Source organism: Falco biarmicus, chromosome 4, assembly GCF_023638135.1.
Source record: "Falco biarmicus isolate bFalBia1 chromosome 4, bFalBia1.pri, whole genome shotgun sequence".
Classification (NCBI taxonomy): Eukaryota; Metazoa; Chordata; class Aves; order Falconiformes; family Falconidae; genus Falco; species Falco biarmicus.
In genome coordinates this window covers 112,306,021-112,320,742 of record NC_079291.1, presented here as the reverse complement: position 1 = coordinate 112,320,742, position 14,722 = coordinate 112,306,021, and the positions used below count along the sequence as shown (strand labels likewise).

The 14,722-nt window shown below is 42.1% G+C and overlaps 1 protein-coding gene across 5 annotated transcripts in view; it reads right to left on the bottom strand.

Annotated features, from left to right (window-relative positions):
- The window catches only part of DCAF1 (DDB1 and CUL4 associated factor 1), a 53,984-nt gene extending 39,262 nt beyond the window's left edge, over positions 1-14,722 (bottom strand). For all 5 annotated transcript variants that reach the window (XR_008821655.1, XR_008821656.1, XM_056337660.1 and 2 more), the window contains exons 1-6: positions 14,520-14,722; positions 9,103-9,220; positions 4,320-4,396; positions 3,495-3,568; positions 2,419-2,532; positions 226-363 (exon numbers count right to left, since the gene is read on the bottom strand). Coding sequence is in view for 3 of the 5 variants with exons in the window: in XM_056337660.1 (XP_056193635.1) it covers positions 226-363; positions 2,419-2,532; positions 3,495-3,568; positions 4,320-4,396; positions 9,103-9,212 (513 nt within the window). In the remaining 2 variants the exon portion in view is untranslated. The remainder of the gene's footprint in view (positions 1-225; positions 364-2,418; positions 2,533-3,494; positions 3,569-4,319; positions 4,397-9,102; positions 9,221-14,519) is intronic.

The window sequence follows — 14,722 nt, the reverse complement described above, 5'->3', positions numbered from 1 at the left end:
CTGGTATAACAGAGTAATCAGGCTGCATGTACCAACCTCAGCAAATGCATGGTCAGGAAAAGATGGAAAGCATGAGCTACTGACTCTTACAGATATTGCTACAACCACTGTTAAGACCCATATATTAACTCAAGAATGTAAGCTTCCCAGAAATGGGAAAAAAAAAAAAAAAAAAAAAAAGGTATCTGCCCTCTAAAAAAGGAAAAGTGATTGACAGATCATTACCAATTGCGAGTTCTCATCCCTGTAATTTGCAGCAATATCTTGGTTTTCCATAGCTCCTCCTAACAGCCCCGTTGCATACGTCCTTAGTGGCTGATCAGCTTCTCGTGCCCACTTAAATAGATTTTCAACTATGCCTTCCTAGAATGAAGAAAATAAGAAAGCAATTCCAACAGTTGTATTTAATTTTTAACTTCTCAGTTACAGTGAAAGCATCTGTTGGTAACAATTCTCCCTATCTCTAGTAACGACCAGGCTAGACTTCCTACCCATCATGTAATGTATCATAAATATCTGAAACCAAAAAAAGAAATAAATCTAACGTTTTAAGCTGCATAAAACTGTTCCTAGGATTCAGATACTTGAAACTAGGATTCGCACACCTGCACAGGTCTTCTGAAGTGGCCAGTCAACCTACTGCCTAGGAAGTAGCAAAACACTACAGGTGAATTGATTTGTTGAAATAAAACAAGCCCAAGCTCCTGTTCCACTAATATACATCTCCAGCAATTTAACAGAACTCAAAGAAGCTGTGTTGAACTTACACCAAGTAGAACAGAACTTGGCTAAATTTCTCACATTTCGCTAAAAGCTTACTAGGGCTAAATTGAAAAAAGTCACTTAAATATGCAAGCTACATGATGCTAGAGGAACTCTTTAATGACAACTCATCAAGCAAAAGAACAATTCTCATCTTAGTCAAAAATGGATAACATTTGGAGAAGAGAGCAAGTGTATCAATCCATACATATGAAAAACAATGTTAAATATGGTTAGTATTTTTAACAGTAACAAAATCAGCAGTGTTTGAACACAGTCTGTCAGGCAACTTTTAACAAGGCCAGATATGTGTAATTAAAAAGTAAAACAGTCAACTAAAAAGACAATGGTTTAGAATTCAAGATTCAATTTTTCCTCCAAATCATTACTGGATTCTGAAACATCATACAACAACAGATCATTGTTGTGACAGCAATGTCGCACATAATTTCAATCACAGGTATAATACAAAAGATCAGTTAAAAGTAATAATGAATAAACATATGTCTCAATGAGAACTCTCAGCTTACAGATTCTTAAAGAGTTGCCTGTTACACATTCAAAGAAAACTGCATTATTATTTAAATGCTCTTATGTCCCTTAAAAAAACAAAACAAAACACTTGTAAGATGTAAACCACCTCAGACAGCAGAGGGCTCCTTTATGATGGAGCAGTGCCCTCCTCAAATGGCTCTGTCAGCTCCCCTAAGCTGCACAAAGAAACCCAATGTGCTGTAACAGAGTTCCATATATACTCGTCAAAAAAAAAAAAAAAAAAAAAAAGTCTTCAAGTGCAAAACAATTTCAAAATTTAATTTAAATTTAAAGAAACATTACTCTCTGAAAAAAGCTATATCCTCCACAAATGGAGAGCTACTATTTTAGTTTTCATTTTTTTGGATCCAAGTCTCACAGCCTTAGTCTCTGGACTGATCAAAAAGATCTCAAATTAAATTCAATCCTTCACAGAAGCAGCACATTATTCTTTCCTTTTCTCATGCTTTAGAGTTCATATCCATATTTCCAGAGGTAAAGAAATCAATTTACAACTTTTATATAAAGCACTACCTGATTTCCTAACTTCAGAAAAACATTAATTTTTACTGACAATGAAACTATGGCTCAGGAGTGAAATCTACTTTCTCCTCACTTTCAACACAGAAAACCACACTTGTCAACATACAGAAGTCCGATTCGGCTGTCCATCACAGTTCCAGATAATCCCTGCAAAGCACGTGGATTTTATACTGCTTAGTTAAAGTATGACTTGCTTATCACTCGGCTCTAATCGTGCTGTCACTCTGCTGTAGCTGGGGATTACTGGGCAAGACTCCTACAGCAAGTTGTCACATTCTATACAGCCTGCTCCACTCACATGCCTATATAGTAACAATTCAAATTTCAACATTTCCCAAAACATTACATTAAGTTCCAGCTCCTCTGACTCAGTCCCGTTACACCTTAAAAGCTGTGAAACACCCAAGATTTCATCAGCTGAACAAGCCAAGACCAAAAAGCCCCAAACCATTAGTAAGACTGAATATATTGTGTCCCAGAGACAGGATTTCAATATGGCTTTTTACTGGTTTCTCCTATGGCAAGAACTGCTGTACATAATACACCAAACTTCAAATCAAGCCTTAGTACAGATGATACCTTTTCCTGAAAGACAACAGCTGTTTCCAGTCCCGGCATGATATCCAGAAGAAGTCGGCAGGCAGCAGTGTTTAATGGAGGTTCTCTGCTCGTCATCACATAAGCATTCACTAGCTAGAGAAGATCAGGAACAGCATTGGTCTGAAATTAACTCTGACCCAAACCAGTGCAGTGAAAACCTTACAACTCCCACAGCAGAAAAATGATAAAGGAATGTCATACGCAAGCCCTGGATCTCAAGATGACTAGCCTTTCACCTGCTCCCTTCAGTGCCTCAGAAGCTGAAACTACTTCTCAGAGAAACAGCATTTCCCTCTGATCTGCTGTTCACTGACTAAACATCATCTTAAAATGATTTGTAAAGACAAATGCCTAAAAACAAACTGCAGTTCGATAACAATATAAACATAATAGCTAAAAAAAATTTCACATAAAAAATTGCACACTTATAAATGGCACCTGTCTTTACTTATTGCTTGCTGTTTAAGACAAAGCTACGTGCGAGCAACCTGTCAGAATCCTTACAGCAATGTGTACCAATGCAGGTGCTTGCAGGGACGTGAGAGTAACAAAAATTCTAGCTATTAACTCATGTTAGAGTATAGCAATGCAAGAGGAAAGCCAGATCTTTGCCTCCCAACTCTCTGCCTGAGTCTTCTACAGCTGACATACTCCTCTGCATCTACAGGCATCCCAGCACTTCCAAGTATTCAAAGACAAGGCATTGGAATTAATGATATTAATTTCCATTACAGAAAATAATTATGCTTTTAAACTTGTATTAGAGGAGCTACATTTTCTTTAGAGAGACTGATAAACCTTAAGAAGAACTGATTCAATTGTTACTACACACATTCCAGCACTCCTGAACAGCTCATGAACTCTCCCCTTCCTTGAGTCACTTTAACAGTGGCAAATGAGTTGCACTTAAACTCTTCTTAAAAAACACCACTATGGAAGAGATAGTCCCGACAACAGTAAAATAAATACTAAGTACTGAGGTTGACCAGCAGAGTAAACAAAAAACATAAGAAGGTGTCAGGAATTGACAGATACAGTTCCCAGAGCAAACCTACCGCATTCATGAAATCATCATTCTTGAAAAGTATTCTCAGTAAGTGGCCAAGCATGCACTCTGGGTCCGCTCGACCTGTGGGAGAAACAGGAAAAGATTATCTACTTACCTCAAGATGTCACGACTAATACTGAACTGCTTATCTTCCAATCAACTGTGGAATACTCTAGTTAGCAGGACCTTTCTCAGAACGAAAATTACTGAAGAAATTATATGACTTAACATTTTTTCTAGTAGATATAACCTCCCTGGAATGCCTACTAGTCAAAGCACAACATGTTTTAGCAGTCCGATAGTATCGAACTGTCAATTTTTGTAGACAGTGAAGATGTAGATGCCAGGGAAACTGTTCCAGTAAATTGGAAATAAATGACCTCCAAAAAAAAAAAAAAAAAACCCAAACAAAAAAAACAATTCTAAGAATAACAAGATAAAAAGCATCAGTGACTGCATTTAACTATTCCAAAGCACTGCACTTACCAAACAGCAAATTCAAGATAATCTGGGACAGACTGTCTTCTCTGTCCATTTAACACTTACTACTTCACATTAACTACAACTTGTTAACATGCTCATACCCTTATGTCATAAATCAGCCTCTAAAACACTCTTCCAAAACTCCACACAGGGTCTCAAATTCTTGCAGCAAACATCAAAACAGCCAGATATCAGCCCTACAGAGCACAATTAACCAGCGCAAAAGCAGTATCAGACTTTGATCAGCAGTGGGCACGCTGAGGCTAAGAACTGTTTTCTCTTCAATATGAATTACCAGGTACCCATTGTGACAGAGCTGGTGCTGCCAAAACCACTCAGGACACCTTACCTGGGTGTCGGTCATCAAACGGGTCTGGATCCCCTTTGCGGTACTCTTCAGTCTCTTTCTCAATTAGCTCGGACATTCTGCAGAAGGAACAACATCAGATGAGCAGAATTCACCATCTTCTCCTAGTGCACAGCTCCTCACAATAGCCTATCTGTCAAAGTACTACAGAACAGTTCAGTAACTTTCATTTGAACAATATCCAGTGCCACTAGAGGGTTTCACACTGTTCATAACAGAGGAGTGAGAAGCGAGACTTGCCTCTAGTATCTCACGCCCCCCACTGTGCTCCAAAACACGCTGAACCCACAACAACATCCCAGTGATGACAGGCATGACACTCTGGAGGGGCCAACACCTTTTATTTACTCATGATAAGAGTCCCGGTGATGTTCTACAACATGTACTGTAGAGAACTAGAGCAAATAAAGGGCTTGAGTAGTACTTCTCACCATCACATAGCCCTTCTTTTGCAGCAGAGTAAGTCCTGAAGAGGTGACTTAGTCCTCCTTCCTATTCAGCCTGTGCAGGGGCAGCTGCTCAAACTGCCTACACATTTTTCTGTTATTCTTGAATATGAAATTTTAATTATTTGTGTAACATTAAAAATATTTAATATTTAATAGTGTTGTGCAATCTCTATTCAACTTATCCCTTCAGCTTCATCAAAGCTCAACTTTTTAATATGCGTCAGTTACTGCACTGGCTAAGACAAGAAGCTCAGCCAGCCCCCTATTCACAGACCTTCAAAATGCGTTAAATGTTCCTCTGTATCAGAAAAAAACAACGAAGGTAGTTTTGACCACGCCTTCCCCTAAACTGAGAAGCAGCTTCAGCAGACACAAGAAATCCTACGCTCTAATTCATTTAGAATGAGCAGTAAGGGAATGAATTACTGTCTTTATTTAAACAAAATCAGCAAGAGGGAGATTATCTTATGGTCAAGGAATAAATAATTCCATACTCACACACTGCCTTTCTCCATGAAGTGTTATAGCAGAAATATATGCAGTCTGAGGTGAAAGAGAGTGCAGCATTCAAAGAACATCAGCAAATTAAATCTTATTTCCTTGGTATAAAACCTTACCCCCTCCCCTCTACTGAGGTCTACAATGGGGTGCAGAATGTGAGCACAGCATTTTAAAACAAGGTCTTAACACCTCAGGGTAGCAATCCAGGCGGAGTTTATTACAGACGAGGGGAAAAAACTGCTGGAAGGCAGCACGAATCCCTAAAAAAATATTTCATTTCTGCAGGGGACTTCTCTTACAGAATGTCACTGACTTCAACTCCACTCCTGTAACTTTCCAGAAAATATCCTGTGTTCCCAGGGACAATCAGAGGCAAAAAATGTCCTTGGTCCTGCCTCAGTGAACTACACTGACTTGCAGGTATGGCAGAGGATGATGTTACGAAGCCCACCCAGATTGTAGGAAAAGCAAATTAGCTTATCAGAAATGAGCAGAGAACTTTCCTGCTTGTCTCTGATCTGACAATTATCTTTCAGCAAAGTGTTTATCCTGTGGGGTTCTAATATTTACTTTTAGTAAGCCTGAATGTGGACAGATGCAAATTGTGTCCCTTGCTAACAGGTGGCACAGCTTGAGCTCTCATGAATTTCTGGCAAAAGCAAGTTACTTAAATACCCCACTGCCCGCTTCTCATTTTTCTCCGTGAGAACCAATAGCTTGAGGGGTGCCTGCTGACAGACAACTAGGACAAACAGGGAGTTGAGAAGCTGTACCCTAGACTTGTCAGGTCTTTCTAGGTGACAATCAGCATTTTGATTATGTGCCAGAAAGGACAGATGAGCAGCATGGAGAGTGACCATAATATTCTCATCAGTCCATCCTGTTTAGATAGGCAGCCAAACAGCATGCCAGCTGAAGCTGCCGAGTGATTTCAGGGATGACAACATTATCACAGCCTAGATGAAACAGGCAGGTGAATCACCAATTATGGGTTGACAATTAGTCACAACTGTCAGACCAAAATAAAAAAGCACTGTCTCTTTAAATTTACTTTCAAAAAGAATAAAAATAATCAAGCTTGCTTACAATACCCTTCTTTTAACTAACATGTACAAAGGTGATTTGTGAAGTCACTTGTATGAATCTATCTAGACCAACAGCTTTGTCAATTCTCAGTTGAAGCAACAGGAGTCAAACAGCTAACGAAGCTCATGGCTGCCTCATAACACAGGCACGTGGTTCGCAGGGCTTTAGCAAAAAACAACTCACAGAAACACTGAACTTTTATTCAGGTTTTAAGATTTCCTTTGTTCAGTTGGCGCTACACTGGTTCTCTAGCCACTTCAGTGTTTGCTGACAAGATCTAGGTTTTACATGGGAGTAGGGGTCCTCTCCCCTCACTTCTTACTGATTTCTCTTTACAACTGCCTTTGCAATCATCTTTGGAAAGTTAGTCAGATCCTCATTTTCACTTCCACAAACTGAGCTCACCTTGGCAGTAAGGAAGGAAGGGGCAGTGGTATACATAAAAGCATGTCAACTTTGCAAGACTCCCAATGATCTAGATGGTATAATGTAAAGCCATCCTAGTATTGCTCTATGCCATCATTTGGCATTAATGACCAACCTAAACCTTTACAACAGACTGCAACAGCGTACGATGCCCTGGGATCCCATACCACAACATGCTTGCTTTGTGGAAAGCTGTGTGTACGCTGTTAAGCTGCTGATTTATTCCCTTTATGACAAAGGCTCTTGGGATGCAGTGAAGGATCTGACTCCCAGGATTTGCTAGAACAGTTGAACACGACTTGCATCCAGACTATGAACTAATGCTCTTGCAATATTATTTCAATTTACAGTATTTTTGAAAACCATATATATTAAGTATCTGTTGTTTGCTGACACTTTCCAAGCGATTTTTTCAATCGTACCTTCTGACACTCCAGAGTTTGTAAATTCAGAAAACTAGCTTATTTGGAAGTGACAATTCAGCTGCAGCCTGTAAGTCACACTGTTCTTGTTCTTGTCCTATTACTGTTGAAACACTCACTACTGCACTCTCACATAGGCTGCCTCGGCATCACATTTAACAGACTCCCAGTCCACACAGGGAAGTTTTCTTCCGTTTAGCTCAGAAAGTGGAAGGAAGTAGAAAAATGTCACTCACCAACAAGCATGACCGCAGCTTCCTCTGCCTTAAGTTTAAAACAAAATGCAAGGGCATTACTGCACCTCAGGGCATCAGCTAACGCAAGGTCCAGTTGGTGAGGATTCCTAGTATCTCTTCCAGCAAATTCTTTTAAATCTAAAACCCCCTACTCCAAACAGGCATATGACTTACTTGACACTTGAAGCCCTGTAAATCCAACTTCTGCCAGAGCCAGTAGAGTCCCCTTGCTATCTAGCTTACAAAAATTGCTATTACCTCCACTAAAGCCAAAACACCCAAGCTTTCACCATCTATAACCACTCTGCCTGCTGCACAGAAACCTTTGAGAACCTAAAGAGAGTTATCAGACTTGTCTGGGCATAAATAACATATGGAACTCAGGGAGGTGATGGGGACCAGTAAGTGCCAGACTGCTATAAACACAAGAAAAGACATGTTTAATTCAGATGTCTTTAAATTTCTTAGAATATAGTAAATTTCTGCTGTTTACGCCTGTGAGAAAAGGCCTTGAAACAGCACATTTCCTTGAAGACATGAATCAGACAATATGCAAAGATACACAAAAAAAGGTCTCGTGATTTTCAAGAGACCTATTCATTTTCAGGTGTTTAGGACTGGCTTTCTGCTGCTCATCTCCCTCTTCTGTGCTACAATTTCTAACACGTAGTAAGAACAGCAAGACAAGTTGTACCCACTAGGTGAGGCATGGCACAGACCTGTGCAAAGAAGTTCCACTGGATTCCTGTTACTTCCACCCAGTACCAGCTCAGAATCTGTGCACAGACTCATCTGACCCAACAATGCAGAGCAGTGCATTACAGACACCTGGATTGCTCTTAACATACAAGCATGGTTAAGTCCTGCACACACAAGACAGCCAGCGGGTCTGCCAGCAGTGGCACGAGAAGGAATTTGGTGGAATTTCTGTGAATCTCACATTAAAGCAAGAGTATTATCAGTTTACCCAAGAAAGGCCTGGCTTGTGAAACCACAAATGCAATTGATAATTCAAATGTTTCTCCTGTAATAGAAGGTGTCTTATAATTAATGGTGTTACTAGTACCTACACACCTCCTAAAAATAATGTATCAGTCCAAGGAATATTTTCCACACACATACAACACAATACCAGTCAATCAACATCCAGTTTTTAAAATCAAGTTTTAAAATTTTAAACATGCCCTATGAGCCTCAATAAAGTCTTCTCAGTATAATCCCCTCGATTCATCCAAGGAGCTGCTCTCATCCTTTCATTTAATCTGACCAACACTACTACAATCACAAACCCCACACCACCACTCTGACGGAACAACATTCTCACAGCTTTTGATGTTGATCAACATTTTACAAGCTTCAGGTGAAGATACCAAAGTTATTTAAACTATTATAATGATACCTCTGACTACTGTAATTTCAGAGAATTAAACTCAAGTCTTAGAGACCGTCTGTGTAAGACCTTTGCAATATAAATTTCTTACAAAAAATTGTATTTATTTAAATACCACACTTGTAGTTCAACTTCTGGACCAAGAAAACTAATTACCAACAGGTAATCAGGTATATAAAAATATCAAGCCAAAACACAGTAAAAGCTGCTGTCATGTAACTTCAGGTATTTAGGAATTTATTTAATAGATCTTACCTGGTAAGAATAGGAACCATGTCTTGCCCGCTGCCATGTTCTTTCTCCCATTGCTCAAGCAAAGCAGTGAGCTCAGCCTTGGAGTCCACATGCCCAGATCCTGAAGTCATGGCTTAGCCTAAGGCAGAGGTAACAATCAAGATAAAAAAAAAGGAAGAAAGAAAAAAAAAAAGGCAGAAAAATGAGAAGGAAATCCTACACGGTTTTACTATATTCACTGAAGTAATCCCAATCAAAGATTACAAGTCATTTGGAAGAGGCAAGTAAACACCCAGCAACAAGGAATGAGAAAAAAAAGATTAAGTGACAGAATACTGCTGAACTTCACTTTCAAAAGTTGGAAAGTTCTTTTTGGTCCTTTGCGCCTGAAGAATAAAGAACATGCACACACTTTGAACACAAGTCTTAACTGGTGTATGAGAACCCTGACCGTGATGGCAAGTATGCACACCAAACCACAAGTGTCTTTGGTACTGAAGCTTTTTAAAACTATCAATTCCACAAGCCAGACCCAAGTTAGTCCTTTGCTGTTGCTCAGGGATTTACTCGAGAAACAACAAAGCTAGGGCAGCAAGATTACGATCAGTGTTGTTATTCCAGTTTAGCACCCTCCAGACATCAGTGAAAGTGCCAAGAATCATATGCCAAGAAGGCAGAAGGCAGAGGCGGCACTGAGCAGCTGTGGGCAGCAGCAGGAGCACCAGAGTGGCAGCTGGGGGGTTGCCACATCACTACTTGTTCAAGTTTTCCAAGAACAGTCAGTGGCTCTAGGAAAAAGGAAGAACGATCACAGGAGAGACCGCTGGAGCAGTTAATTCAGGTTTATCGACCTTTTACTTGCAAGACTGCAGCTGACTGCTTTACCTTCCCATCTTCAAAAGTGAGAACCTACAGTACCAAGTGACTTGTTACGGTACCGTTCAATGGAGGGAACTATCACTCTAGATTCTGCTTAAGCCTCTAAGTTTCCAGGTGTCATTTTTTTGTCAGTCTGATAAAAATCTACTAGAAATATTGACAGACCAAACTAGAACAAAAGCTGTCTCAAAACACTGCCATGCCCTCAGTTAGTTTCCAATCTGACAGACTGCGATTGCTGTGAAGAGCTGTAACTTCTGGAGAAAGGAACACCCAATCCTAATTTAAAAACTGACATTGTATTGGAGATGAGGGGCAGATAACACAGCAGAAGAAATCCTTTCATGTCCAAAAACACATTAAAATTTCCAGCATTTAATTAGCCATAACATGGCCAATATCCATCTTCTATGAAATTAAATATCCATTTGTCATAACTGACCCAGAGAAACAACTTTCCAAAACAACGTTAAATACAGATACGTTTCAAACAGTGACATACACATCAACTCCTGAAATACGTATTTGAACCAGTTAAGTGACAGACTGTAAAAGGAGCCGTAAAGTCAACACAGGTCATATAAGCCCAAGTTCATTCTGAAAAACGTCACCACGTTTAATTGAGTGTTAGATACCTCTAACTGGTTTAAAACCTTTTCTCACTCAGGGAATGGATGAACAACCCTACAGATCTACCTCCTGTCTCACAGGTGCTTCTGAATTTAAAGTATCACGACTGGTTAGTTAAATGGGAAACAAGAAATGAAGATTACCTGGCTGAAGATGAAACTGGCAGAAACTGCGTGAAAAATCGTCACCGAAAGACTGGAAAAATAAACCTGTGACTACAAGACACCCAGTCTGAAGAACACTATTTTGATAAGTACTGTATGAAGTGAGCATATGCTAACAAAAAACCCACCTAAGCATAAAGAAAGATGACGTTTCCTAAATGACAAGTAATTATGATTTTATCTAAAGCATTCATTATTCATTCATCACAGAACTAGACTGAGAAATCTGATGCAAATGCATAAATCGCTTTTGAAAAGAAGCACTACCTAAATGCAGGCAACAAAACATAATGAGACTGTACACACACACACCCCGAAACATCTTTGAAAGGGAAAACTATTCCGAGCTCAAAAAGCTCCCTTCCCTTTTTCATTAACTGAATAACATTTGCCAGCAGCACTTCTGAGCTTTTAAATATCACAGATAAACATACAGACAAATCTACTCTGAGCCTCAGAACGCAAGTGCTGTAACGGTATCTGCACTCAACCGTTTTGGATGCCTCCACCTTTGTTCTACACCAAGGGATACAGAAAAAAAGTGCCTTGTGACCCCAGAGGTTGCGTAAGGCCTGTAACAGGCCCTCCTACAACCTGAAAAATAGCTTATTTCCCCTAACAACCCTTAACTACTCCAGCCAGAAAACAGGAAAGGTCCAGCAATACCTACAACAGGTCAGCAAAGCTCCAGCTAGGAAGACCAGAGGAACTGCTCACATTGCCCTCTGGGACACCCAGCGCTACACCATAACCAAGTGAAAATAGAAACATCCCAGTATTCCAGGTTTTAGGGACAGCTACCTCACTTAAAAGTGCATTACGGGTGTGCTGACACACAACTATCTTCCCAAAATAAAACTTTAAAATGCCACCTTTTCTATAAGTACACAGCAATGAATGTAAATGCCTCACTAAGGCATCTCATCTATTCCGGCAGGCTTATCCCTCCCAGCCTATTCAAATAAATTTGACTATTCTAGATGACACCACAAAGAGCAGCAACAACAAAAATTACCTCAGAAGCATCTGCTTCCCCAGTTCTCATATTAATGCATGTTAGCAGTATAATATATATGTGGATGGAATGTTAAGGCAGGAGAATGACTTTTTAAATACAAGAACCAAGGCAATTCCTACTGTGCTCGCTTTTTTCAAGAATTCCATCTTAAACTGAAGATTTCTGCAGAAAGGACAAGAGCATAAACAGTATGAATTAAACTGTCAGAAATATACCCAGCCTGCTGGAGAGGAAGGCCTGTGAGAGCAACTCTGACTTTCATTATATCCCTTGGACAAGCTGGCGAACAAATTAAATCTTAAATTGCTCTCCAGAAACTAGCAGAACTAGGAGCAGCTGTCTCATTGTGGATTTAAATCCATGGGGGGTTAATTTTTTTTTTAATAAGTTCTGAAAATCATGGCCTACTATGGATTTCAATTAGAATCTCTAATAAGCTAAGAAGTGGGATTTTTTTTTTTTGCAAATGCCACTATTGTCAAAATTTCATCACCGAAAGAACTGATATTAACCAAACATGAAGCACTTACTCAAAGGACTTGACTCTGAAAGACAAATATTTACAACCTTAATTATGACTCGCTGTGAACACTCCACTGAAAATCCACACATGCACGTTTCAGCACATAGTACTGCTTCAATATTAAACACTACTTATACTCCAACATCACAGCAAAGGCTTTGTGCGCATTTTACTCTTCTGAACTTAGATGTAAAAATTTGACAGAAAAGGGAAACCCAAAGAAGTATTCAGACACAGATATCTAGAACTACTCTCACACTTTTTAAATCTCAGGCACCTTAGTGCTGGAGGCACCTTAGTCAAGACACCGCTGAACAGCGAAGAAATGTAAATCCCACTGACCTCAAACCGCAAACCTTGAGGAGCGCCGTACAGTTCAAGCAGTTCAGCTTCACCCTTTTGTTCCTCAACATACCTGAGCATCAGACGGACTGCAACACTACTCCAGGTCATTCACCTACTGATTTTGTGTTGTGTTCGTGAAAAGGATTATGAGGTTCTGAACACACTGACCTCAGTACAGACATGCATTTTCAAGTATGAAACCTCTTACGTGAAAATAAATCTATTTGTAAAATCTGAAAACCAGTATTTTGGTTATTTGGGAAACAAACACAAAATCCATACCTTAGCAATTTAAATGGAAAATGAAAGAGCCACATAACAAAAACAAAAATCCTACCTTAGGAAAAAAAAATCAGTTTTAGTTAACTTTGTAGAAAGATTGCACATTTAAATTCATATGCAGACCAAAATTACAAGAGGATTTGTACATCCACATGTACAGCCAACCCAAATTCTAACAACTACATTCTGACCTAGCTTAAATAATCAAATTTCATACCATTCCTATGCATGATTCTAAGTATAACTAAGGACACAATATAGATGAGAAACGTAACACTGTAAGGAAAAGCTAAGAACTTAAGTTGGAATGCAGTTAAATACATAGCAAGCTGAGCAACACATCTGTATGTTCTTCCATATTTATGTTTTCACATGAGGAATTCCCTACTTTAAAAAAAATGAAAAAAAAATCTTCCTCTCATCACAATTATTCTTTAAACGGATGAGATACCAGACAGCTATTTGCCTAAACCTGTTGAGTTTGAAGTACCCAGGCCAAAGTTAATGCTGAAGCGTAATGAACTGTCAGCGCTCAAGTTCACTTGTGGAATAAAGCACGCCACAAACTAACAAAATCTTCACAATCTAAAGAGCACAAAATCATGTTTTGGCATCGCACACAAGGGCAGCTCTGAAGGGATTCCTCATCTGCGCAACTTCCCACTTCAACACCTAACAGGACTCCAATGCGGCCGTTACAACAGAACGTTGCTTTCAATATTTGTTTTAAAATGTAGCATTTTTTATGGTTCTAGTATGTTTATGACCACGGAAAAACCACGAAGTCACTTAGTTTCCTGGAATTTCTGCTTTTACTAAACAAACCTGGCAGTACACACCGATCTGCCAAGACAAGCACAGAAAACAGGAACAGCCTTCTGCTGCTACAAACGACGGCCCAACAGCCGCCCAACAGGACCCAGCGCTCCCGCTCTAACGGCGGCTCCCGGCACGGCTGGGGAGCCGAGGGCCGCGCACCCGGCGGGGCGGGACGGGGCAGGCCCGGCCGGTGACAGCTCGCACAGCCTCCGCGGCCTGCGGGAGCGGGCGGCCCGCCGGCGCCCAGCGGGGAACGACCGGCACGGGCCGTTCCAACCGAAGGTTTAAAGGTGCGCCGAGGGGGCGGGGGCCCCGGCCGGAGAGCCTCCCTCCCCGGCGGCGCCCCGGCGCGCAGGGAGAGCCCCGGCGGGGGGGCGGGCCGGCCGCCGGAGGCCCGAGGCGGGCGAGGCCGGCGCGGCTGCAGGCCCGCCCCCCCCACCGGGAGGCTGACAGGCCGCGGGGGGGGGGGGGGGGGGGGGGGGGGGGGGCGGGGGGGGGAAGGCGGCGCAGCGCCTCACCGGGTGCCGGCCGCCGCTCGGCCGAGGGGCGCTTCGGGGGGCGCCCCCTAGCGTGGGGGCGGGCCGCGCAGGCCAACCCGCCCCGCTCAGCCCCCCCGCCCCGGCGGCTCCCTCAGCCAGGGCCTGAGGCGACCGCCTCGCCCTGCCCGGCGCGGAGGCCGCGGCCGCCAAGCGGCCCTGCCCGGGCGGCCCTGCCCTGCCCGGCCCGGGGGAAGCGCGTTGGCTGCGCGGCCCGGGCCGGCCCGCCCGGCACCCCGTACCTGCCCGATGCCCCGCTGGGTCGCCGCCGCTGGCCCCGGCCCCTGCGCTCGGCCCCGCACACCCCGCGGCGGCCGCGATTGCTATGGCGGGCACACACTTTGCGCGTCACCACGCTGGGGGCCGCGTCACAGCGCGCGAGGAGGCGTCGCGAGCCGCGGGCATGGAACGGGGGGGAGGGGCGGCAGGGGCCTCGCGCTCGGCC